The sequence below is a fragment of the Schistocerca cancellata genome, chromosome 8 (genome assembly GCF_023864275.1).
Source record: "Schistocerca cancellata isolate TAMUIC-IGC-003103 chromosome 8, iqSchCanc2.1, whole genome shotgun sequence".
In the NCBI taxonomy this organism is placed as follows: Eukaryota; Metazoa; Arthropoda; class Insecta; order Orthoptera; family Acrididae; genus Schistocerca; species Schistocerca cancellata.
The window spans coordinates 52600001-52626994 of NC_064633.1; the positions used below are offsets into that span (position 1 = coordinate 52600001).

At 39.3% G+C, this 26994-nt stretch overlaps 1 protein-coding gene across 1 annotated transcript in view; it reads right to left on the reverse strand.

The window, feature by feature from the left end:
• LOC126095334 (ras-specific guanine nucleotide-releasing factor 2-like) overlaps positions 1–26994 on the reverse strand; it is a 1914760-nt gene that overhangs the window by 389581 nt on the left and 1498185 nt on the right. Inside the window, exon 18 of the mRNA XM_049910139.1 lies at positions 7057–7499. Within this exon, the coding sequence (XP_049766096.1) occupies positions 7057–7499 (443 nt within the window). The remainder of the gene's footprint in view (positions 1–7056; positions 7500–26994) is intronic.

Genomic DNA, 26994 nt, shown 5'->3' on the forward strand with positions numbered 1-26994 from the left:
CGATTACTGCATCATGCTATCTGGACATTCTTCGTGAATTTGTGGCGGTACAAACTGCCTTAGACGACACTGCGAACACCTCTGGTTTATGCAAGATGGTGCCCGGCCACATCGCACGGCCGACGTCTTTAATTTCCTGAATGAATATTTCGATGATCGTGTGATTGCTTTGGGCTATCCGAAACATACAGGAGGCGGCGTGGATTGGCCTCCCTATTCGCCAGACATGAACCCCTGTGACTTCTTTCTGTGGGGACACTTAAAAGACCAGGTGTACCGCCAGAATCCAGAAACAATTGAACAGCTGAAGCAGTAAATCTCATCTGCATGTGAAGCCATTCCGCCAGACCCATTGTCAAAGGTTTCGGGTAATTTCATTCAGAGACTACGCCATATTATTGCTACGCATGGTGGATATGTGGAAAATATCGTACTATAGAGTTTCCCAGACCGCAGCGCCATCTGTTGTTGACAGTTGTAACTACTGTAATTTCGAAAGTTTGTCTGCCTGAAAATGTACTGTTGTCCCAAGCATATTGCAACAAACGGTGTATTTCTATCGCTGCTCGTTTAGTTTTTATTGCCGTTTCAAATATACCGGTCATTTTTTAAACACCCTGTAGTTATAAGTTGGCACAGTGGATAGGCCTTGAAAAACTGAACACAGATCAATCGAGAAAACAGGAAGAAGTTGTGTGGAACTACGAAAAAAAAGCAAAATATACAAACTGAGTAGTCCATGTGCAACATAAGCAACATCAAGGATATTGTGAGCTTAGGAGTGCCGTGGTCCCGTGGTTAGTGTGAGCACCTGCGGAATGAGAGGTCCTTGGTTCAAGTCTTCCCTCGAGTAAAAATTTTAATTCTTTATTTTCGTAAAGTTATGATCTGTCTGTTCGTTCATTGACGTCTCTGTTCACTGTAATAAGTTTAGTGTCTGTGTTTTTGTGACCACACCGCAAAACCATGCGATTAGTAGACGAAAGGACATGCCTCTCCAATGGGAAGCGAAAACATTTGATCACAAGGTCATAGGTCAACCGATTCTTCCACAGGAAAACACGTCTGATATATTCTATATGACACTGGTGACGGCATGTGCTACACATGACAGGAATATGTTGTCGACCCACCTAACTTGTACATTTGGCGAATGGGTAAAAAGATTCTTCTACCTTGCCCGATTTAGGTTTTCTTGTGGATGTGATAATCGCTCCCAAAAAGTGATGAAAACATAAGAGTTTGTCACATAAACTGCAACAAATGAATGCAACAGTTTCACAGTCGCAGTTTTCCCTGTGCTCTGTCAAAACATATGTTTTTAACGTTTTCAAATTTTTCCATGTGTAGACCATCAAATCCTGCATATGTGCAAGCAAATCTGAACATGTCCTGGAATTTTGGAGAGCGAAGCTGATTATGTGTGAGTGCCTGAACTTTGATAATTATCTGAAAACAAAAAATTAAACTTTTCACTCGAGGGTAGACTTGAACCAAGTACCTCTCGTTCCGCAGGTACTCACGCTAACCACGGGACCACGGCGCTCCTAGGCTCACATTATTCTTGATGTTGCCTATCTTGTGCATGGACTACTCAGTTTGTATATTTTGCTTTTTTTTTCATAGTTCCACACAACTTTTTCCTGTTTTCTCGATTGATCTGTGTTCAGTTTTTCGAGGCCTATCCACTGTGCCAACTTATAACTAAATCTGACGGGGGTGCGATCGTGATGTTCCCTTGTAATTTAAGTTGTCAGGTCAGTACTGCCTCATATGTTCCAACATTTCTACGGAATGCAAACTGATCTTCCCTGAGGTCGGTTTACAGCGGTTTTTCATTCATCTGTAAAGAATTCACGTTAGTATTTTGCAGCTGTGACTTACTAAACTGATAGTTTGATAATTTTCACATCTGTCAACACCTGCTTTTTTGGGATTGGAATTATTATATTCTGCTTGAAGTCTGAGGGTTTTTCGCCTGTCTCATACATCTTGCTCACCAGATTGTAGAGTTTTGTCAGGAATGGATCTCCCAAGGTCGTCAGTAGTTCTAATGGAATGTTGTCTACTCCCAACTTAGGTCTTTCAGGGCTCTGTCAAACTCTTCACGCAGTATCATATCTCCCATTTCATCTTCATCTATATCCTCTTCCATTTCCATAATATTGTCCTCAAGTACATTGCCCTTGTATAGACCCTTTAAATACTCCTTCCACCTTTCTGCTTTCCCTTCTTTGCTTAGAACTGGGTTTCCAATAAAGCTCTTGATATTCATGCAAGTGGTTCTCCTTTCTCCAAAGGTCTCTTTAATTTTCCTGTAGGCAGTATCTATCTTACCCCTAGTGAGATAAGCGTCTACATCCTTACATTTGTCCTCTGGCCATCCCTGCTTAGCCATTTTGCACTTCCTGTCGATCTTATTTTTGAGACGTTTGTATTCCATTTTGTCTGCTTCATTTACTGCATTTTTATATTTTCTCCTTTCATCAATTAAATTCACTATTTCTTCTGTTACCCACGGATTTCTACTAGCCCTCGTCATTTTACCTACTTGATCCTCTGCTGCCTTCACTACTTCATCCCTCAGAGCTACCCATTCGTCTTCAACTTCTTTCCCCCATTCCTGTCAATTGTTCTCCCTGAAACTCTGTACAACCTCTGGTTTAGTCAGTTTATCTAGGTCCCATCTCCTTAAATTCCCACCTTTTTGCAGTTTCTTCAGTTTTAAACTACAGTTCATAACCAATGGATTGTGGTCAGAGTCCACATCTGCCCCTGGAAATGTCTTACAATTTAAAACTGGTTCCTAAATCTCTGTCTTACCATTATATAATCTATCTGATACCTTCTAGTATCTCCAGGAATCTTCCATGTATACAACCTTCATTTATGATTCTTGAACCAAGTGTTAGCTATGATTAAGTTATGGTCTGTGCAAAATTCTACCAGACGGTTTCCTCTTTCATTTCTTACCCTACTGTTTCCTTCTCTCCCTTTTCCTACTCTCAAATTACAGTCACCCATGACTATTAAATTTTCATCCCCCTTCACTATCTGAATAATTTCTTTTATCTCATCATCCATTTCATCAATTTCTTCATCATCTGCAGAGCTAGTTGGCATATAAACTTGTACTACTGTAGTAGGCATGAGCTGTGTGTCTATCTTGGCCACAATAATGAGTTCACTATGCTGTTTGTAGTAGCTTACCGGCACTCCTATTTTTTTTATTCATTATTAAAAATACTCCTGCATTACCCCTATTTGATTTTGTATTTATAACGTTGGGTAGCTCAGATGGTAGAGCACTTGCCCGCAAAAGGCAAAGGTCCTGAGCTCCAGTCTTGGTCTGGCACACAGTTTTAATCTGCCAGGAAGTTTCATATTAGCGCATACTCCGCTGCAGAGTGAAAATCTCATTCTAGAAAATAGTAACTTTCCATTGCTTTATTACTCAACATTGCAAGAAAAACAGTGTGGAACTATAGCAAACAGGTGAATATGGACAAAACTCCTCTGGAATTCGATGTGCTAAGTAACAGAATTGTTGCCATGAAAGGTACTAAAACTGTAATTATATAAAAAAAAGTGCACATGAAAAAATGCTCTATACTGTCATCCTTTCATGTTGTGCTGACAGTACAAAACTTAATACAATGATCATTTTAAAGCACAAAACAATTCCATAACCTTCTGCAGCACTGTCAGGTGTTGTACACTTACATGACAACAGTTGGATGGATGAGATTGGTATGAAACTGTGGATTAACAGCGTGTGGGAGAGCAGGAAAGGCACTATATTGAACAAGAGTTCTCTTCTTGTGCAAGATCAGCTTAGTAGTCATTTCAAAAATTCTGTGAAAATGAAACTGAGACAGGAAAACACAGAGCTTGCTGTTATTCCGGGAGGTCTTACTTCACAATTGCAAAGTGTTGATGTCTTGATAAATAAACTGTTCAAAGTGTACACGAATGAGGAATGGAACAAATGGATGATGGATGAAGCCCACATGAATTCATGCCAAACAGATCTTTAAAATTATCTAAAATCACACAAGGGTGTCAGTGTATGAAACAGTCATGTTCTAGAGAGAGAGAGAGAAAAAAACATTATTGCTAGATCTTACAAGAAGTGTGCCACTATTCTTACATCTTTCAAGAAGTGCAGCATTAGTAATTGTCTCTCAATGGCAGCGAAGACCACTTATGTATAAAGAGGGCGACAATGACGATGGAGGAGGAGGAGGAAGAAGAAAGTTCAGGAATTTTAATAATCAGTTCCATTTTAAAAACTAAGATTTTTTTAAAGTCTGGTTTTGCAATCTAATTATAAAAATGGTAAAAACGTTATTTAAAAATGCTTAAAAATTATGGTGCATTTTGCAGTCCATAGCATATTATAGTCCATAAAACATGGTAACTAGTTGTTCAAGGTAGTTTTTGGAAAACATGTTTAGAAGTAATTCACTAGATTGTCTCTCCGTACCACTTGCAGTGAATCCATAGACTTCCCAGTCTATGGTTCAGTAGGTAAAAGTTGCCTCAAACTAATATTGCATTATCTGTGTATTTCCATCCTACTGATTGTAGAATTTCCTTTAATGACTCTACAACTTTCCTCGTGGAATTCGGTGCCCAGTAAAAACATCCAACAATGAACCTGACTTCACCTAGATCTGTTATATGCATCCAGATAAGCTCATTGTCACACTAAAATTCGACCTCAATAGAGACAATATTTTTATCAACTGCAATGAACACTCCCCCTCCTACAGTATATATTCTGTCTTAGATATATGTTTCATGAATTGCTCAGTATTCTGGAACCTACTTCAGGTTTCAGCCAGATCTTGATACCAAGAATAATTTGAGCAGCAGAAATTTCCTGGGAGGCAGGATATTCAAGAATTTTGTTACGAATACTTCAACAACTTACTGTTAAAATTTTGGCACTCAAACGGTTTATGATTTTGATTTCTGAATATCAACTGGTGAGCATTCATCGTGGGACCAGAAACTAACACTTAGACTAAAAAAATTCCATGTGCACTCTACAACTACTCCACAATCTGAGTAGCTGCTTCTTTTTTTGTAGTTCATTTGAGATCTATCAAGGGGAGTCCTACAACTCTCCACCCTATAACACACATCCAGAAATGTGCAGCCATGATCACCACAGAATTAGTGGAGCTTCCAGCTCAGACCCCCCAATTGGTTCCAAAACAAAGCCCCAAACAATTCCTTGTACTATGCTGCAAATTGTGAGCTTTGCTGGCACCTTGCAAATGAGACCAGAAGTCTTCACCACTTCTACCAGTCACACGTAGAAACTGAGGATGTCCTCAGAAATCAAGGGGCAGGATTCACTGATGCTGATATGAGCAACAACTTGCAGACTACTGCACCCTGCACACTTGACAGCCACAGGAAGGGCCTCTGGCAGACATACCAAGTGCACATTGGCATTATTTCTGGCCTTGGACCCTATTTCCCTAAGGGGCTCCATAATGCTCCTAATGCTGGAGCTCCCAATTACTAGAAAACGGCTCCTACCATTTCCCTGATCAGAATCTGCTGAAGGAACAGCCACCTTCCCACTCATAGAGTGAATGAGTGAGACTGGGCAGCCAACCTACATACTGACTCTCCGCATCAAGTGACTGTGTAACACCTCCCATTCATCCTGCAGCAAGCTCAGATCCCCTGCATCAGGTATGCCCTGATGCGTCCTATGCAACACACCAGTTTTTCTGCTGCCTCCAAGCCATAAGTCATGCTGCTTGTCAGTCTCCTGGTGCTTCATCAACAAGGTGTGACAGCTGACAGCAACAATCAGGCTGTCTTACTCTTTTCTGTTCTATCATGATGATAAAGCAGAAGAACAGGATTGATTCGATTAACAGTAAAATTGTCTTAAATGTGGTTAGTTTTTAAGACACCTGTGTTTCACTCTCCTGAAATTTCCTATGTACTGTTGATGGGAAAGAGTATAATCATTGCCTATTATGAGATGATGCTCAACAGTTTATTGTAAGTAGTTAAATAAAAAATTACCAGATATACAGCAACCAGTCGCAAAATCATGTTTTATTTATTCACTTTTGCAAATCGATTTCAACTGTTTAACAACAATCATCGGTGCTTTCAACCAATATGTCCCTTGAGTAGAATACTGTCTTCACATGGAGCCCACCATTCATAAATAAAAAATGTTTATGAACATAGTGACTCGAGTGTATTCGGCGATTTATAATACGTATTGGACACACCATCATGCAGTATAGTCATACAACTCAATACTTTTCAGGAGGTTTAGTACATAACTTTGATTTTTTTTCCTCTCTATTTCGTTGTCTGTTTATTGATTAAATGTACAATTTTTATTTTTGTATTTCTTATTTACTCAGACTGATGGTTCTAATTGTTGTGCTGGGCACAATTTCATGATTACAGAGGAATATTTTGGCAAACTGAATTTTTGTACAGCAAAGAATTATTTTCAGCTGGCGACAAGAATATTGCCTAACTTTGGAGTGACAGAAGTTGGTTTTTGGATTGGTATATTGCATAAGTCTACTTAATCCTGTTACGTGAACCAATTAATCATCAAGCATTCTGTAACACACTGCAAGAAACAAGAATAGATTTTTCCCAGAAAATAATAATATGCTGTTTATAATCTTTCAGTCTACAGTATGCAGGTACAAGAGTAAATTTTAGCAGGGAACACAATTACTGTAAAATTTGATGAGATAAATATACAGTTTTCTTTTTTCATATACATTGTTTAACTTTAAAAAATATTTCATTCTCCTCAGTTTTTTGTTAAATGGTTTTCACTGTATTTTAGTGTAATCCACATATATCCAAATCAACCATATTAAAAAAGGCAAATAATTAGTAACTATTAAAGTGCAAGCACAATTTTAGCTAATGCCAAACAAAGAAAAATGAAATAATTCTGGCATAAAGTAACACAACAAATGCACTTATCATCTATGAAATGGGAACAGAGCTGAGCTTCAAATTAATCAACAAATCTCAAATGAAACACACCTGTATGACACCAGTCGTGATTGAAGCAGATCTGGATGAACATGTGGATGCTCTATGGTCCTGTGGTATAGGTGGAGCTTCGCTACCAGACTCATCAGATTGATCCTGCTGCTGTTGTTGGGAGGAGCCCTTGCGCTTTGACTGAGCTTTCAGTTTCTGTTGTTCTGACTGTGATTCTCTCCTTGCTGTCTGTGGAGGTGGTGCAGGTTGTGGTGGTGGAGGAGTTGGTGTTGGTGGGTCTGCTACAACACCACTCCCAGCCTGTGGGTCTACAATAGCAGCTGTATCCATCTCTGTAGGTGGTGTGGTGGTAGATTCTTCCTCCTGAGTTCCCTGCTGAGTACTATCCACCTCTTGTGGACTTGGCTCAGAATTACTGGAGCCAACTAGTGTCACAGTACTCAGGTTGCTTGGTGAAGAAGGTGCACTGACTACTGTGTTGTCTGTGGAATACCAATCATAAATTAACTTAATTGTCATGCCATGCCACAAAAACACATATAACTACACACAAATAATTTAATTATACCTTAGATAATGTTAGTGGGATTTCACCACCCATCCCATCTGCATAATGGTGACTATAAAGACAATGTTAGTTGGAATCTGCCACCCACCCAATCTACATAATATCCTAATCCACCTTTGGCCCCCTCAACTACTCCAAAAGCTTTGCTGATTGTATCACATCCCTATGGAAGATCCAAGTGTAAGACCTGTCTGATACATCTACACAGAACATCCTATTCCAGCATCTTCAGAGACTTATCCTATCTGATCAGAGGTTTATCCACCTGCAAAAGCAGTTACACTGTATACCAGCTCTGCTGTACTTTCTGCACAGCATTTCATATGAACTTGACCACCAACCAGCTTTTTTCCCCCACTGATAGTCACCATCAAATTATGATCAAGAGCAGAGTTGATGACTGTGTGACAGAATACAGAGTTGAGCACAAGATGGTCAATTTCAATTGGATGCTTTCCCCAAAACCAGTTATCTGAATTACATAGATGGGATTGTCCTTGCAACTTATCCTGCAATCATCATACCTTCCTGCCCTCAATTTCTGCTAGCACATACCCCATGTCCACACAAAAGATATAGAACTTACCAGAACACAAGAATACATAATATGTATATATAGGGAAAAAACACACCCTGTTATTCTTTTCGCAGACCTTAACTGAATTGGTAATGCATAGGATAAGCAAAAATTTGCCCCATGAGGCTAACTTCACTCATCCTGCACTCAAACCGTCCTACTTATAGTCTTCCTCTTTCTCTGTTCTAGTTTCCCCTCTTAACTTTTTCCTGTATGTTAATGTGTGCTACACACAACCCCCACTCCATGTGGCCTGAATGAGCTGACTGGTGTCACTTTACTATCTGGTTCATCTGATGCTCTCCCTCCCAGATGTCAGATACCTTCAACTACCTACCCTCCCACTTCCTGTGTCAGTTCTCCCTTTGCCCACTTCACCAGAGACAACCCGTAACAATAGGTGAGCTGCTTCGAATGAGTTACCTTGTGATCTTCAGACCCAAAATAACTATGTAAAAATTGTCTAAAAATACAGGTTTTAACACTTTAATACAGATATGATTTCTTTCAATATTTTTTCTTTAGTATCAAAGGATGGAAAATCCAGGATGGAATGTAACAATATTATGAAAATGAAAGGTGCTACTCACCATATAGAGGAGATACTGAGTCATGATAGGAACAACAAGAAGACCGTCACAAATAAAGCTTTCGGCCACTAAGACCTTTGTCAACAATAGATGACACACACACACACACACACACACACACACACACACAAACACACACAAATGCAACTCACACACATGACTGCAGTCTCAGGCAGCTGAACAACACTGCAAGCAGCAGCACCAGTACACAATGGGAGCAGCAACTGGGGGGCGTGGGGGGGGGGGGGGGGGTAAGGAGGAGGCTGGGGCAGGGAGGGGGAGTGCTGCAGATTAGACAGAGTGCAGTGAATAGTTGGGGAGAGGGGGGGGGGGGGGGGAAGGCAGCAGAAAAGGAGAGAAATAAAAATACTGGGTGCATTGGTGAAATGAGTGCTGTGTAGTGTCGGAATGGGAACAGGGAAGGAGCTAGATGAGTGAGAACAATGACTAATGAAGGTTGAGGCCAAAAGTGTTACAGGAATGTTGGATATATTGCAGGGAGAGTTCCCACCTGTGCAGTTCACAAAAGCTGGTGTTGGTGGGAAGGATCCATATGCACAGGCTGTGAGGACGCTATCGAAATGAAGGATGTCATGTTTGGCAATGTATTCAGCAATAGGATGGTCCACTTGTTTCTTGGCCACAGTTTGTCTGTAGCCATTCATGCGAACAAACTGTGCTGTTTCCCTTTGTTACTATTTTCTTTCGTGTAACTACACTCAATGTCCATCCTTCTTTCTCTTCTGCACTGCACTGCACTCCATGCTCTTCTTACAAGCCACACGGTATTAAACATCTCAGATGCACACAAAAGAAGCTACAAGACCATGCTGATTGTTGGTGCAGCATTTTATGTCCCACATTACTCTGGCCAATATAATTAATCCTAACCTTTCAAGTTAATCATTCTCCCTGCATCAATCTCCCATAATTTTGCGTGTTATATCCTGCACCTTTCCAGTGCCACAAAATCTTGTATCTCATCCTATAACCCCTCCCCATCCCTAATCTTTCTCTATTCTGTCCCAGTTCACACTAATTACACCTCATCCAGTCCCCCTTCTTCACACTTATCCACCCTCAGACCTGCTACCCACAGTAACATACAATTTTTTTTTATTATTTATTCTTTACTTTGATCCTTGTGACTTCTTGCCAGTTTTAGTGGGTTTTCAACTTTTGCTATCATCAATTCCATCAGATTTCATCTTGTTTCCCCCTTTTCTATCAACTTCATCCTTTTCATGAATTTTCACATGTATTTGGTGTCTCTTTGCAAAATTTTTTTCAGATGTAATTCTATGTACGTAATTACTTGCATGTTTCCACCACCATAGACACTCGCTCTTTCCATCTGTGTCAATACAGAAAAGTTTTCTTACCCTAGCTAGATCCCAGTCCCACATACTGTTCCTGCATTGTTGCTTGGCTCATGGAATCCCCCCAAATGGTCTTACCATCAAATTACCCATCTCCAGCTGCCATGCCTCCTTTCACAATGACCTACACCTGTTCATATCCTGCCAATCCTTAGCTGTCACCAACATAGTCCCAGAAAACCATATCAACCAAGCCCAAACCTCCTTGCAGTACCTTATCTACTTCCGCAAAATTCACCTGCTATGCAATCCCAAATTCCTGGAACCCATAACATACATTGAAACTCTTGCCTTGCAGGAACTTGAGCAACATGCCACCTCAAAGAGCTCTCCATCCTGTTCACTTCCTACTCGCACCTTGGACTACCACTGTTCATCACGTCTACAACAACCTCCAAATCTCCCCCACATCCCCTCATAGCTCACAAATCCTGTCTCGCAGACCTACTATGCTTACTCCACCCTCCAAAACTCCTTCCTACCCCCCCACAGAATCCAGAACCTAAACAGACCCATAACACAGTCACCAACCTTTCCTCCGGAAGCCTTTATCCACAGAAATATCAGTCTTTTCCAAAGGCCTTACCTTTTTCCCCACTCCCAAATTCAATCATGCAGGACTTGTTAAAGACCTTCTCTCCTTCTCCCAATCCCTACAGTGGAAGCACTTTTTTGCCACCTGCCCTACCAATCAGACCCAACCAAAGGCCAATATTGAACCCTGTCTAACTCAGTTCACTCCTCCATACAATCGTGATCCACTCCCACTGCCACCAGATCACCCCCTGTTAACTTTCCAGAATTTCTTAACCTTGAACCTAGCCTCACCATCATTCCCCAAATCCCACTGTATGCAAACTAACCTTACATCCACAAAAAGAACCACAGTCCACCATCTAAAAACTGATCCTGACCTTATACCCCAACCTGTGGACAAAGGCTCCACCACTGTTGTTTGGAACCACAAGTATTACCTGCCAGAAGGACTGCAGCAGCTGTCAGATACTTGCACCTACAAACCTTGCCAAGTGACCCCATTCCAGAAATCCAGCAGGATCTCCTGTCACTACTCAAATCTTTAGGTCCATCCCAGATCCTCTCCCCAGAGTCCAATTCTCTACTCTCCCTATCATTCCCTCACTCCTACCTTTTACATGCTTCCTAAAGTCCATAAACCTAACCACCCAGGATGCCCAAATGTGGCCAGTTACTGTGCCCCCACTGAGAGAATCTCTGCTCTCCTAGACCTACACCTTCAACCTATTATCTGGAACCTACCCTCCTATAAAGATGCCAACCATTACCTCTATCAACTCTCCACAGTTCCTGTTCCTTTACCGCATTTCCCTGCTTGTCACTACTGATGCCACATCCCTTTACACTGACATTCCTAATGCCCATGACCTTATTGTTATTGAACACTTCCTTTCTCAATTCCCAACAGATTACACAAACCAACAATCTCCTTCCTAGTCTTCATGACCAACTATATCCTCACCCACAATTACTTCTCCTTTGAAGGCATTACAAACAAACAAATCTGGAGTACGGCTATGGGCACCCACACAACACCATCCTGTGCCAACCTATTCATGGGCCATCTAGAGGAATTCTTCCTAAAAACCCAGAATCCTAAACCCCTCACCTGTTTCAGATTTACTGACGACATCTTTGTGATCTGGATCGAGGGTGAGGACAACCTATCCACATTCCTCCAGAACCTCAACAATTCTCTCCCATTTGCTTCACTTGGTCCTACTCAACCCAAGAGGCCATCTTCCTAGATGTTGACCTCCACCTCAAAGATGGCTACATCAATACCTCCTTTCCATATCAAACCAACTAACTACCAGCAATACCTCCACTTTGACAGCTGCCTACCATTCCATGCCAAGAAGACCCTTCCATACAGCCTAGCCACCTGCAGTGATGAGCAGTCCCTCTCGAAATATACCGAGTGTCTCAATGAAGCCTTCACAGACTGTAATTATCCTCCCAACCTTGCGCAGAGACAAATCTGCCAAATATCTCTCTCTCAATCTTTCCAGTCTCCCAACAGCTCCCAAAGTCCCACCATCCGACAACAGAGGAGCTTTCCCCTCACAACTCAGTACCACCGAGGACTGGAGCAACTGAATTACATTCTCTGCCAGGGTTCTGACTACCTCTTGTCATGCCCTGAAATGAGAAATATCCTGCCCACTATCCTCACCACCCCTTCCACAGTGGTATTTTGCCACCCACCGAACGATATACTCATCCATCCTTACACAACCCCTGCTCCCAACCCCTTACCTCATGGTTCATGCCCCTGTAATACACCTAGATGCAAGACCTGTCCCATACATTCTCCAACCACCAACTAATCCAGTCTGGTCACTAACATCACGTATCCCATCAAAGGCAGGGCTGCCTGTGAGACCAGTCACGTTTCTCAGGTACCTTCATTAGTCACTGTCCTCACCCATCCAGCTCCTTCCCTGTTCCCATTCCAGCATTACACAGCCATCATTCCACCATCCCACCCAGTCTTTTCACTTCTCTCCTTTTCCTCTGCTACTTACCCCCCCTCCCCCCTTCTCCCCATCTCTTCAATGCACTCTGTATAATCTGCAGCACTTCCCTTTCTGCCACTTCCACCATACTATCCCTCCCCCTCCCTACCCCAGCCTCCTTGTTACCCCAACCCAGTCTCCACTCCCATCATGCACTGGTGCTGCTGCTCCTAGTGTGGCTGCCTGAGACTGCAGTCACGTGTGTGAGTTGCGTTCACATGACTCTGCGTTTGTGCATATGTGTGTCTATTGGTGACAAAGGCATTAATGGCCAAAAGTTTTATTTATTTGTAACAATTTTTTTTTCTTCCTATCTGCGACCCAGCATCTCTGCTATATGGTGAGTAGCAACTTTCCTTCTCATAATATTGTTACATTCCATCCTGGATCTTCCATTGTTTGATTATTTTGGAAATGATTGCCTTAATTTTCTGATCCAGTTTCACTCACATGATCACAGTCATTTGTGTAGCTGATTAGAGAGAGAGAACATTACAAGCTGTAACATTTAAATGCAGGCTGATTTATTTATTTATTTATTACTGTTTATTTAAGACCCCTTAATAAGTGAAGAAAGTTTAGTTTATAGTGCCCTGTAGATAGCCAAATGGCAGTGATGTATGTGCATTGTCATAGTCAATTACAAGAAAAAGGAAGACAGCAATATCAAAATAAGTGTATCACCAATGTCAAAGTAACTAGGAACAAAACACAAGTTTGAATAGGACAATAATGGGTAGGAGGCTGTCCATGGTCATTTTAGATTAGATTCGGCATTCTTTGCATTTCATCGATCCATTGTGATGGAATCCTCCAAGCTGTAGCACATATAACAAAACAAGAAGACACAATGCATATTTTAGAAAAAGAAATATTTCACAAATACTAGTTGAAATGGGCCTTAGGGATGTAGAATAAGTCAAACATCAAAAGTGAAACATATTTTCATTTAAGAGGTAATACCAAAACTGAGTTTCCACAAATACTGACTGAAATGGTTCTGATGGATGAGGAATAAGTCAACAAACTGACAGATATTTTCTTTTGAGAGGTAGTACTGAACTTGTCACAAAGATGTGAATGTATTATTTGCTAAAGAGAAAAAAGAATCAGGTAACATGAAGTGAGTGAGACAATTTTAGGCTGTTGTAGCCACAAATCATAAAACAGGAAAAAATATACTTTTCTTTACATTGATCAAATTATTGCCCTGAAGGTGTGCAGAAATCAGATTTTACTCAACACTCTCATAATTTGAGATTACTAATGTAAGGGACGATCAAAAATTCTCTGCTCAATGGCCATACATCCAAAATCTGTATACCAATCAGGTAGAATTGCCCTTAAAATCAAGGAAATCATCCCATCCATGCATCAAGTTGAAAATAGCCATTTGGTAAAACATGGTGTCCTGATGCATAAAGGCTCCATAATTGCTGGTTCACTTCCTCATCCAGCAGGAATTATCAGCCTTGGCGCATCACTCCACAATGGTGGTTTCAACAGAAATGTTGCCCCATATACATTCTTCATTTCGTGATGGATGTTTACTAACATTTGCCCATCAGCAACTGAGGAAAGGTCTGCATGTACTTGATAATAATGTTACCATAGTTCACATTTCCTGTTTTACCACCACATTTTGGAAAGATACCGTTCTCTTAAACTGATCTTTCTTAGCAGCTAATGTTTTTATGGCTGTTTGTTGGTGAATAATGGACAGCTTTCGGACCAAAGTGGCTAAAATCTTTCTGGTGATTGTTCTTATTTCATGAAGTGAGCTGTTCATTTGGAAAAGATGTATATTATCATCATCATCATCATCATCATCATCATCATCATCATTTAAGACTGATTATGCCTTTCAGCGTTCAGTCTGGAGCATAGCCCCCCTTATACACTTCCTCCATGATCCCCTATTCAGTGCTAACTTTGGTGCCTCTTCTGATGTTAAACCTATTACTTCAAAATCATTCTTAACCGAATCCAGGTACCTTCTCCTCGGTCTGCCCCGACTCCTCGTACCCTCTACTGCTGAATCCATGAGTCTCTTGGGTAACCTTGCTTCTCCCATGCGTGTAACATGACCCCACCATCTAAGCCTGTTCGCCCTGATGTATATTATTTATGACAAATTTCATTATGGAATAAATGTATTGCAAAGTGGTAATTTTATTTTTGGGAAATTGCAGAGAATTATAATTAAAATTCAGAAAGCAAATTTAAGAAACTAAATATCATCAATTTCATATAACTTAATTGGTTTAAGGAGCAAACACCATTAAAGTTCCCAAAAGGCATGAATGTTATCTGAACCACATTCAATTGGCATTTGGAGCGACTTCTCAAGGCAATGATGGGGGCTGTAAGATACTGCATTGCCCATGCTGCCCAACTGCAATGCCAGCTTGGCACAAGCTACAGCCACTTGCCAGGAACCTGACTCTAGTGCCTCTATGACACAGTTTGTACTGGACCGCAACAGAGTTTGATGCGAGCTACATTTTCTGTGGCCTTTTCTTGCATTTCCCTTCACACTTCTTAAACATTAACTCTATACTAAAATCTCTGTTCCTGTCAACTTAGTATCTTGTGTGTCCTGCACTGCAGGTGTTGAAGTAAGTCAGTGGTAGCTTACACCGGCCTCCCCACAGTAGTAGCTCCTGTCAGATTGGATCTACAGTCAGACTGCCTTACACCTGTCTACTTTGCCTACAAAATTTCCTCATAAATCTGTAATTTCTTACTAAAATCCATATCAAAATTCCTGCTGTACTTCCTGAATTAGTCCAATCACATAGAAAGTAATTGCAGAAAATGAATAAATTATACATTTATAGAGGAAGGTACTTAGAAGAAGAAGAAGAAGAAGAAGAAGAAGAAGAAGATAGAGTACACACTTTTGGACTACGAAAACTTTTAGTTTCATTACCCTAAAAAGGATCACTTATGACATTGTAGAATGAATGTCAGTGAAACATGCTAGCTTTTTTATTTTTATGCCATCTGTGTCTCATGGCATCTGCATTGAAAATAAAGATTTGTTTAAGCACTCCAGCTGTTCTGTGTTATACTCCACCACTCTGAATTTGATATCAAGTTGTAAAAATAAGAATCAATTTATCCTGTCTGTTAGTCATCTTTCTTTAGACATATTCTGTGAGCAAAGCATTTAACAGTTCTGAACTCTATATGTGATGTCTTTCAAAGGTAAGGTGCAGGGAATTGGCTATGAACCATTCATTAATGTCAATGAAAATTATGTTGTCAGCTGTTTCTTTAAATTATACTTGGTTTCTAATGAGTCCAAGTCTCGGCCAGGCACACAGTTTTAATCTGCCAGGAAATTTCATATCAGTGCACACTCCGCTGCAGAGTGAAAATCTCATTCTGGAAGCTCATTCTTGTTCCATAGAGTTCTCAATATCAGAATACTTTAGAAATCCAAACTGTGACTTTGACACTGTATTATTTGTAGTCAGATAGTTTAGAAACTCACTATATAACACCTTTTCTAAAACATTTGAGAATGTTGGCAAAAGTGAAACTGGATGAAGTTTGCTGATATTTCTTTGTCTCCATTCATATAAGAGGCTTATTTGCATCATATCTCAGCCACTGGGGAAATGGTTGATCTCTGTATTTACCAGTTGTGATAGACGAAAGTGTAAACAAAAAAAAAGTTAAGTCAGGTAGATCAGACAGTGATATGGAACATGCTTCAAATACAGCATGATGGAGAATCTCCATTTCCTCTATAATGAAGGACTGTTTATTCCCTTCAGCAATTTACTTTCGATTACATCTATCTATAAAATATAAAAAAAAAATATTTCACACACTATCTTTTCATATTATTTACTCTACAGATAATAATATATAAAATATAACTACCATGGTTTAGTCTCTTTTGCTGAATAATTTTTATTTTACTGATGAACTAGATCTTTAAAATGTGTTAATATCATATGCACTAAAAATTTCAATACCACTAACAAAGGCACTTATGTTGGAACATTCATCTATACTTATTTAAAGTTGTCTAAGAAGGTCATTTCAAAACTCCTGCACACTGCTCATGCACAACCATTACAGTGGCATAATCAAGTTGAAATTTATGTCAGTTCTGAGTGAGACTGTAAGCATTACAATCATAAATGTGTTTGCTGGTTCACATAGCTGTGTTGTGAGTAATTCAGTTTTAAAATGGAAGCTGAAACCAAAGCAGGTCAGGTTACATGTTGTGACCAGCATTCCCACATCAAAATTGAATCCCTACATGGAAGAACCCAACAGAAGTTTACAATGCTTTGAGGAAGGTGTGTGAGAATAATGTAGTGAATCACAGCACAGGCCATCAAGTGCAACGGACTACATGTCCCAGATTATTGTTAATAATATTTTGAGAGGGGATTGACAAGAGGCCAAAACGTCTGTCACTTCAGTTTACAAAATCGTAACTGAAAAGTTAAAGATGAGAAAAGTTACTGCCAGAGGGTTCAACATGATCTGAGTGAAAAGAAGAAAGCAGGTAACTGAAAAGTTAAAGATGAGAAAAGTTACTGCCAGAGGGTTCAACATGATCTGAGTGAAAAGAAGAAAGCAGGTTGCAAAAAAATGCCAGAAGGATTGCTTCAATGTTATCGAACAGAAGAAAAGCAGTTTCTGAAAAGGTTTTCTGCACTTGATGAAACCTGGATATGAGATTTTGAGCCATAAATAAGGTCTCAGATGTCACAATGGAAAAGTTCAGACTGTAAACAGACAAAAAAAAAAAAAAAAAATTCTGCTGCCAACAGTCAATGGTGAAACTGATAATGATCTTTGCATATTACATGAAAAGAGTCATAGCTACAAATAGAGTGCACCAGAGGACGTCTGTAACAGGCACATACTAAAAGCTGTTTCTGCAAAATGTTTTGCACCCAAAAATTTGTCCAGGAAGGCTTGACATTCTTGCAGCCGGTGTCCTCATTTTACATGATGATGCATGACTGCATATTTCCCTGTAAGTGGGAGAAATAATTCCCCACCCTCCAACAGTCCTGATATGAGACCAGCAGACTTTGATTTGCTACCCAAACTGAATTAACAACTTTGTTGGAAATGTTTTGATACAAATGATGAAGCTTACAGTGATCTGACATAAATAATCTGACAACTCAACAATGAAGATATCCTATGCAGAATACAGAAGTTGTAAAAACATTGGGAAGCTGCTATAAGCAAGAATGGATATTACATTGAAGGCCTATAAAGGTAGTTTGTAAACTAAACTATTTTTTCAGCTATATTTTACAGTGTACAAAACTTTCAAAATGACCATCATAGTTTTGTATATAATTATGGTGGGGTCACTCATGCAAAAATTCCTGGAGTAGTTGGTGTTAGAGCTGCATCTTTTTTAAATTGAAGTCAGCTGATAAGTATACCTGCTTAAAGGAAGTCACTCTAAGAAACCACCTTCAGAGGACATCATGTTTCCAAGTAGAGAAGGAATTAGCATATTTTGTCAAAATATAAGAGGTATTAGAGACAAAGTTAGTGAACTGCTTATAGATGTTGACTCTGACATTATTGGTATATCAGAGAACTACTTAAATAATTTGACAATTCAGAGGCTTCCTTTACCACAATACAGATTAGCTGGCTGTTTCAAGGAGTTCCTTGCAGAGTGGGGGAGTGACCATGTGTGTAAAAGACAGTATTCTGTTTGAATCCATAGATGTATAACAGCACTGTACTGAACAGGTACTTCAATGTTGTGCAGGGGCAGTTGAATTTAGTGAAACTAAACTTCTAATAGTTGTTGTTTATAGGTCCCCTAACTCTGACTTCAGAGTATTTTTGCTCAAGCTAGAGGGGGATCTTGATTCACTTTGTAGGAAATACCAGAAATTAGTTATATGTGGGGACTTCAATATAAATTTTGTATATGACAGTGCAAGAAAAAGGATGTTGGTAGATCTGCTAAATTCATATGATCTGATGCAGACTGTATTTTTTCAAACTAGGGTGCAGGGGAACAGTAGCACAGCCATAGACAATATTTTTATTAATTCTTCATTACTAGATGGGCATTCTGTAAGTAAAAGGGTGAATGACCTTTCAGACCATGATGCACAAATTTTAACACTAAAAGCCTTTTGTACTCAAACAAATATCCCATATAATTACAAACTATGTAGGTAAGTTAATCCAGCAGCAATAGAGAGTTTTTTAAACCTCATCACGGAACAAGAGGGGCCGGATATTTATAGTGCCGATAACATTGATGACAAATATAATGCCTCCCTTAACACATTTGTCATGCTCTTTGAGAGTTGCTTTCCATTTGAATGTTCTAAATGGGGTGCTATCAGCAATAAGCAACTTGGGTGGCTGACTAGTGGGATAAAGATATCATGTACAAAAAAGTGGGAACTATGTCAAAACATTAGATGTAGTCACAATCAAGCTACAGTAGCCTATTACAAACAATATGGTAAGGTGTTTAAGTATGTTATTACGAAGACAAAGAGTATGTGGTACGCAAATAGAACAGCAAATTCACAGGATAAAATTAAAACCATATGGTCAATAGTGAAGAAAGTATCTGGGCAGCAGCACAAGGTCAACAGTGTAAAGTCAGTTTGTAGTAAAAATATTTCTGTTATTGATAAGTCAGATATATGTACAGTATTTAACAAGCATTTTCTCAGGATTGCTGGTGAATTAAATAAAAATTTGGTTTCTACAGGGAAATGCCTTGGCAAATGCCTTTCCAAGACTGAGGTCTGAAATACTTCTCTGTGATACTGACAAGGGGGAGAGTGAGTCAATAATTAAATCACTAAAGACTAAGGACTCTCATGGATATGATGGAGTGCCCAACAGGATATTAAAGTAATGTGCTGCACATGTTAGCCCTGTACTGAGCCATATGCGTAATTTTTTCTTTAAGAATGGTCAGTTTCCTGAACGATGAAAGTACTCAGTACTAAAGCCATTTTATAAAAAGGGGAAAACGGATAATGTAGACTATTTTAAACCTATTTCTGTGCCATCAGTGTTTGCTAAGGCTATTGAAAAGGCTGTGTATGTAAGGATAATTGATCATTTTATACTACATAATTTGCTATAAAGTGTGCAGTTTGGTTTTAGAAGTCATTCAACAAATCAAAATGCTATTTTCTCTTTCCTCTGTGAGGTACTGGATGGATTAAACAAAAGGTTTCAAACAGAAGTTGGACCATTACGGAATATCAGAAGTAGCTTACAACTGGTTCACCTCTTACTTTAGCAACAGACAGCAGAGAGTCATTCTTCACAGTGTTTAGAATGGCTATGATGCAGGATCTGAGTGGGGTATGGTCAAATGAGGGGTGCTTCAGGGATCAGTGTTGGGGCCACTCCTGTTCCTTATTTATATAAATTTAAATAAATAGTTCTAAAATATTTCTATTTGGTGATGACACTGGTTTGGTAATAAAGGATGTTATGTGCAACATTGGCTCAATTTCAAATAGTGCAGTTCATGACGTAAGTTTGGGCGCTAATGACCATAGAAGTTTTGCGCCCTAAAAAAAAAAAAAAAAAAAAAAAAAAAAAGAACATGACGTAAGTTCCTGGCTTGTAGAAAATATACTAATGCTAAATAACAGTAACACTCAGTTTTTAATGCACAATTCAACAAAACCCGACATTTTAATTTCATAGAATGGGCATATGATCAATGAAACTGAACAGTTCAAATTTCTAGGTTTTCAGATAGATAGTATACCGTTGTGGAAAGCCCATATTCATGATATTGTTCAAAGACTTAATGCTGCCATTTTTACTATTCAAACGGTATCTGAAGTAAGTGATAGTTCGACATGAAAATTAGTCTACTTTGCTTATTTTCATTCGTTTATGCTGTATGGTGTTATATTTTGGGGTAACTCTTCCCATTCTAAAAGGATACTTTAGGCTCAGAAACGGGCATTTCGGGCAATAAGTGGTGTAATACGCAAATCTGTTGTCGACCACTGTTCACTGGTTTGGGTGTTTTGACATTGGCTTCTCAAATAGTCTTTTTTGTTGTTTCTTGTTAAAAATATCAGCTTAGTCTCAAGAATTAGCAGCTTTCACTCAGTTAATACTCAGCAGAAATCCAACATGCATTTAGATCACACTTCCTTAACTCTTGTGCAGAAAGGTGTACAGTATACTGCTGCATTTAGTTTTGAAAAGCTACCACAAGAATTCAAAAATCTTAGCAGTAATCCACATGCTTGCAAATTGAAACTGAAGATTTTCCTCATTGGTCACTGCTGCTATTCTGTTGAGGAGTTATTTGAAAAATTAAGCTGTTTCTTATGTTATATTTTCAATTGCATTTACTTATGCTTATGGCTTGACTTTTTGGATTCATAAACATTTTATTTTTGTCTGTCATTACTTTTATGTTGTAATTTAATGTACTGACATCTTCAATGACCTTGGAGATCTGCTCCTCAATTTGGTCCTACAGAACTAGAAGTGTAAATAAAAAAATTAATAAATATCTAGATAATAATGTATACTGCTCAAATTCATCTCTAAAAAGGAAGGATCAGGTTAAATTATATTTATATATACAAGGAAATGTGTGATAATTATATTGGGTTGGTGCATATGTTTGTAGCATTTTTCTGTAAGTTGTATAAACAATCAGATACACATAACAAAGACATTAGTCATCAATAATACATTCTTCTTCGCTAATTACAACAGTCTACCAATGATGGGATAACTTTCCCATTCTCCACCTGTAGAAATCATGTGATTTAGAGGTGAAGAACTCATCAAGCCATGTTTGGAGTGCATTTGCACCAGAAAAGGAAAATCCTTAAAGGTTGTCCGATAGAGAGAGGAAAAGGTGAAAATCTGAGGATCGTTGATCAAATGAGTAAGGTGGGTGTGGAATGACTTCACTACCCAATTACTGTATAGTACTTTTTGTCACTCTAGCAGAATGTGAGCAGGCATTATCGTGGAGTAGCATCATTTCATGGAATCTTCCTGGTCATTGTTCTTGGACTACGTTGTGTCTGTAAGACATCTCGTTTGTTGACAATAAATGTCAGCAGTGATGGTTACATCTCCACGAAGTAACTTGTAATACACCACACCATTTTTATTCCACTAGATTCATAGCACTACATTTTGTGGATGTGTGAAGGTCTTGGTATAGGGAGTTGCTACTTTTCTGGGGCTCATCAATTCCTTTCTTTTCCTAATGTTAGCATAAAGATACAATTTCTCATCACCAGTAATGATACAGACTAGAAATGTTCGGTGTTGTCCAAGGCCCAATTGATGATGAGCAAACAGATGTTCACATAAGGCCAAATGCTGATTTTTGTGATTCTGGCTTAGAGCACGCAGTATCCATGCACTCAATTTTGAACTTTTCCCATTGCATGCAAATGTTGCATGATAATGAAATGATTGCAGTTCATCACACCTGCCAGTTCTCAAGTACACTGATGTGGATCACTGTGGATTAATGCATTTAAACAACCTTCATCAATCCCCGAAGGTCTTTCTGAACATGCAGAGTCCATGTCAAAATGATGCTCCTTAAAACAGGAAAACCATTTTCTTGCCATGCTCTCTCCAATGACATTATCCCATACATGGTGTTTCTGGCTGCCTCAATTGTGTCACCCCTCTACTGAACTCAAATAGAAGAATATGTCAGAAATGTTCCAATTTCTCCACTCGGCACTCCATATTCTAGTGCTCACAGCTTCACTCACTACCTCCAAATGAAAAAATGACAATATGTAAACTCAAATAGCAACAGCACACTACAAATCAGAAATTACAATCATTAAATAAACCCATAGCAACCAGAATACCAACATGCAAAACTACAGCACTACATACTTGATTCATTAAAATTACATGCCATAAAATGCATGAAATAAATATATTTAAATAATTTTAAATTAGTTGTGCAAATCCACTTCATCTAACACCACATATACAGAACAAGGAAACAAAGAGGGAGCAGCATCATGGAGTCATAATAGTGGCAGTTTTCGAGTTTTGGAGAAATGGATTTACCAATTTTTTATGCAATATTGCTCCACATGTAATATGAGACATTGAAGAGGTAGGTCATTCTACTATGTACACTCATCTCACTCTTAGTTAATTAGTTAATAAATTAAAATAATGAACTGGAGAAATAATGTAGATGTGTGTAGAATTTCATTAGAGTAAATTTGGCGAAAACAGCACCACGATCTGCGGGAAGAATCATGAGATACTTGAATTTAAATTCAGTTTAACAATTCAAATAATGTGATGCAGTGTTGAAACTGCTGCTGTGGAGCAAGTTTATAGTGGCCACAAATTTTGAAGTCAGCATGACAAGGATTCAGACAATGATTTCAAGAAGTTTCAGAGGTGGTCAGCTGAGATATGTTAACTGTTGCCTAACTAAAAATACTGTGGTTGACCAGAAAGCAATGCACCACATTTTTTTTCTCAGCCAAAAACAATTCCACGAAACCAAAATGTTATGTATATATTTTTGAAGTCTCTTGAGTGAGCACGCAAAGTTACCATCACTTCTGAAAGATAGCATAGCTGCAGGACAGTTTCAAAATGACATCTGTAGGTGCTATTCATTACAAGCAGTGTGCCGTCATTGAATTTCTCACTGCAGAGGAAAAAACTGTGGGGGAATATTTACAAACACTTGTACAAAGTCTATGGAGCATCTGCTGTAGACAGAAGTACAGTTAGTTGCTGGGCACAGAGGGTGAGGTCATCACAAGGTGGTTTGGTGGAGCTCCACAATTTGCAGCAGTTGGGGAGGACATCCACAGCTATCACACTTGACAAGTTGCTGTGAGTTGATGTTGTCATTCATGAGGACAGACACATTCTGACGCGGCAGTTGGTGCTGCATCTGTCAATCAGCAAAGGAAGTATGGATGCAATTATCCACACTCTTGGATATTCAAAAGTGAGTGCAAAATGGGTCCTGCAGTGTCTTATGATGGATCACAAATCACACAGAAAAAAACAAATGTCTCAGTTTGTTGCAACATTTTGAAGCTGAAGGGGAGGCCTTCTTGTCACGGATTGGGACAGGTGAAAAATGTGGGTTCATCATATTGAGCCCAAAACAAAACAACAATTGATGGAATGGCAACATTCCCACTCCTCACAAAAGAAAAAAATTAAAACCAACTGCGTCCACTGGTAAGGTAATGATCACCATATCCTGTGACTGTGAAGGTGTGATTCTCATTGATTTGATGGTAAGAGGTGGTATCATTAATTCAGAAGCATATGCCAACACATTATCAAAACTCAAGATGTACTTCTGGGGTTTTGGTGCCACAGCAACCCAGGAGATGTTTTGCTGCTACACAATAATGCTTGGCCCCACAAAAGTCTGAGAACTGCTGAACGCATTGCAAAACTGGGTTACCTTATTCACCCTACAGTCCTGACCTAGCCCCCTTGGACTTCCACTTGTTAGGGCCATTAAAGGATGCCAGTCGTGAAAGACATTTTGAGGACAATGAGGCGATGATTCATACAGTGAAGCACTGGCTCCAGGACCAGGACAAGGATTTGTACTGACAGGGCACACACGTCCTTGTTTCGTGCTGGAGGAAGGCCATTGAACATGATGGAGACTATGTGGAAAAATAGGGTGTGTAGGTAAAACACCATTCTTTCATGGTTGTAATTCTCATTATGTTCAATAAATGATTGTTGAAGAAAATAAATGCAGTTCATTACTTTCTGGGCAACCCTCATAGTTTGCCGAAGTGGACACCCCTTTGGTACAAACTGATGAAAAATACAAGGGATAGCAGAAGGGAAGAACAAAAATAGTGCACAATAAAGTTACATACTGTCACAGTTATAGAGTCAGTGAAATTCTGTCAGGTATAGTTCTGAGTGTGACTTCGATGGAGCAATAGATTTAAACTATTACTATACTAAAGCATGAATAATTCTAAAAGTGGATTGTGTGATGTTTCTGGAGCCCAGTACAGGCAGAATTGGAGGTGATGTACCACTGTTAGAGGAGAATACAGCCGGGCTCAAGATATCTCAGATATGCAGCAAATGTCAACTCCACAGTTCTGGAATAATAAGCTTTGTTTATGTTCTTATTAAATCAACAATGCCTAATCTAGTAAAATTACTTAGGAAGTGAATTTGTTTGACATTTACAAAGTATATTTTCATTTGTGTTAGACCATAGTACATAATGCACAAAGCGTATGTGAGGAAAGGTGCTGAGACTCCAATTTAGCTCAGTAAGTATGATGCTTTGATAGTTTCATTCTTCACTGTCTCAGGGTTGTGATTTTATAGTTGCTGATGACCACTTGGTTGTGACAGTGGGGTCAGTTTATTTTTGTGTGTCTTGGGGAATATTGGATTATTGATTGCCAGCAGCTCCTAAACTACCCTGACATTGTGGTCAGAATTCCCATGTGGTAGGTAGCAACAATCATATGCTGCAAAGCACAGCAGAGTTATGACATTTTAGCAGTGTAAATTCATAAATTCATGCATGAGTGACTCCCCCTCCAGCACCAGCACCAGCACCATTGGGAAGGCCTGCCTCCGCAGCCAAGTGGCCAGTGTGCCTGACTGCCACGTGGGGGCTTGGGTTTGATTTATGGTAGTCCCAGGTCAGAGATTTTAACTGCTTGGGGATTTGGTGTTGTGTTGTCCTCATCATGATTTCATCATCATCAGCACACAAGTCACTGAAGTTGTGTCAAATAAAAGACTTGCACTTGGGAGCCGAATAATCCGACATGGGGTTTCCTGGCCAATAATATCATACGGTCATTTTATTTCAGTGCTGGGAAGAGATGATGAAATTACTGTCCATTAGCTCCATAAACTTGGCTAAAAGCATTTTTAACACTGTGCTGTTGATGTAAATAATGTACAAATACAAAACTGGAGGACTCTGGGACCCAATAATACATTTAAATTTTACCAGTTGTATTTGTTTTTTATTTATGAGTGCACACTCTACCCCCAAGGCCTTTTATCAGAATTCATATGGTGAAGCTCAACACACTAGCAGCTGTTCTGTAGGTAAGATCAGGTATGTTTGACCGAGCAAGGATGTGTGTTTGGGCTTTGAAGAGGTAATGCCAACAGGCAGGTCTGCTATTCAATAGAACTTGCACCCAGGTCAGATTCTGCTTTTCGATAGAGGCTGTTAGTTTATGGTATGTCATTCGTGAGGGCTTGGACATGAGTTATATTCTCTCATTGCCAACCAGTGTGTTTCGTTTTGATTTTCACTAAACAGTTCCAAATAAAATCAACATAAAGTATGACAGAAAGTGATGGAGAATGTTTCAAAATGGTGCATTGTGGTGTCAGGTAATGGTATGGGAAGAGACAGTAAATTATTAATCAAGTATGTAGTGTGTAGAATATTCTTCAAGACTAAGTTCTGAGTTTGTAAACACAACACTAAGCAGTATCAACTGGCATTTAAAAGGTGCCCTGCTCATGACAGGAAGGGAGAGCGAGGTGATGTGTCGGATACTTTAGTTGATGACAATAACACCACCAAGGAGGATGCAGCCACAGGTGGTTTCAGCCAGCAGAAGGAAGACGCATCAGTGTCAAGAGAGGGTGTTATGGAGCAGCAGTGCAGCTGTTCCACTTAGCAACAGGGACAGCAGGCATGCCTGTAGATGACATGATGCCAAACTCTTCAAAACCTAAACCCTCAAATTCTTTATCAGTTGTTGGGCACAATAATAACTTTACATAACAGAATGGCCAATATTGATAGACACCTAATAGATTCCATTTCAACCAGTGAAATAGATGATATAATTGACAAGAATATAATTAAGAGGGAGTTATGCAGTACAGAAATTCTGAATCCTGATATGTACTCAACAGGAGATTTGTATGAAGAGTAAATGAGGTTAGCACCTCCAAGTATTGTATTGTTAGAACAAGTGGAAGTTGAAAAACTGCAAATCAATCTGAGCTAATTATTATGAAACTAAAATTGGATGTAAAGTGTGACACTGAACAACCATTTGCCCTAATACCAATTGCAATTAAAGCAGCTAGTTCGTGCAAAGTTGAAGAAGGTAGTCTAAAAGAGCAGATTCAGATCTTAGTGACATGTGCAAAAATTGTGACCCACAAGTTAAGGAATCTGAAAGGATATAGTGAAGAAGTTGTAAGCTAACAAAACTGTCAATCACACTTTCACTGATCTTGAGTAGCCAGTGGTTCAAGAATCTAGTGGCATCAATGATGACATTACAAGTGA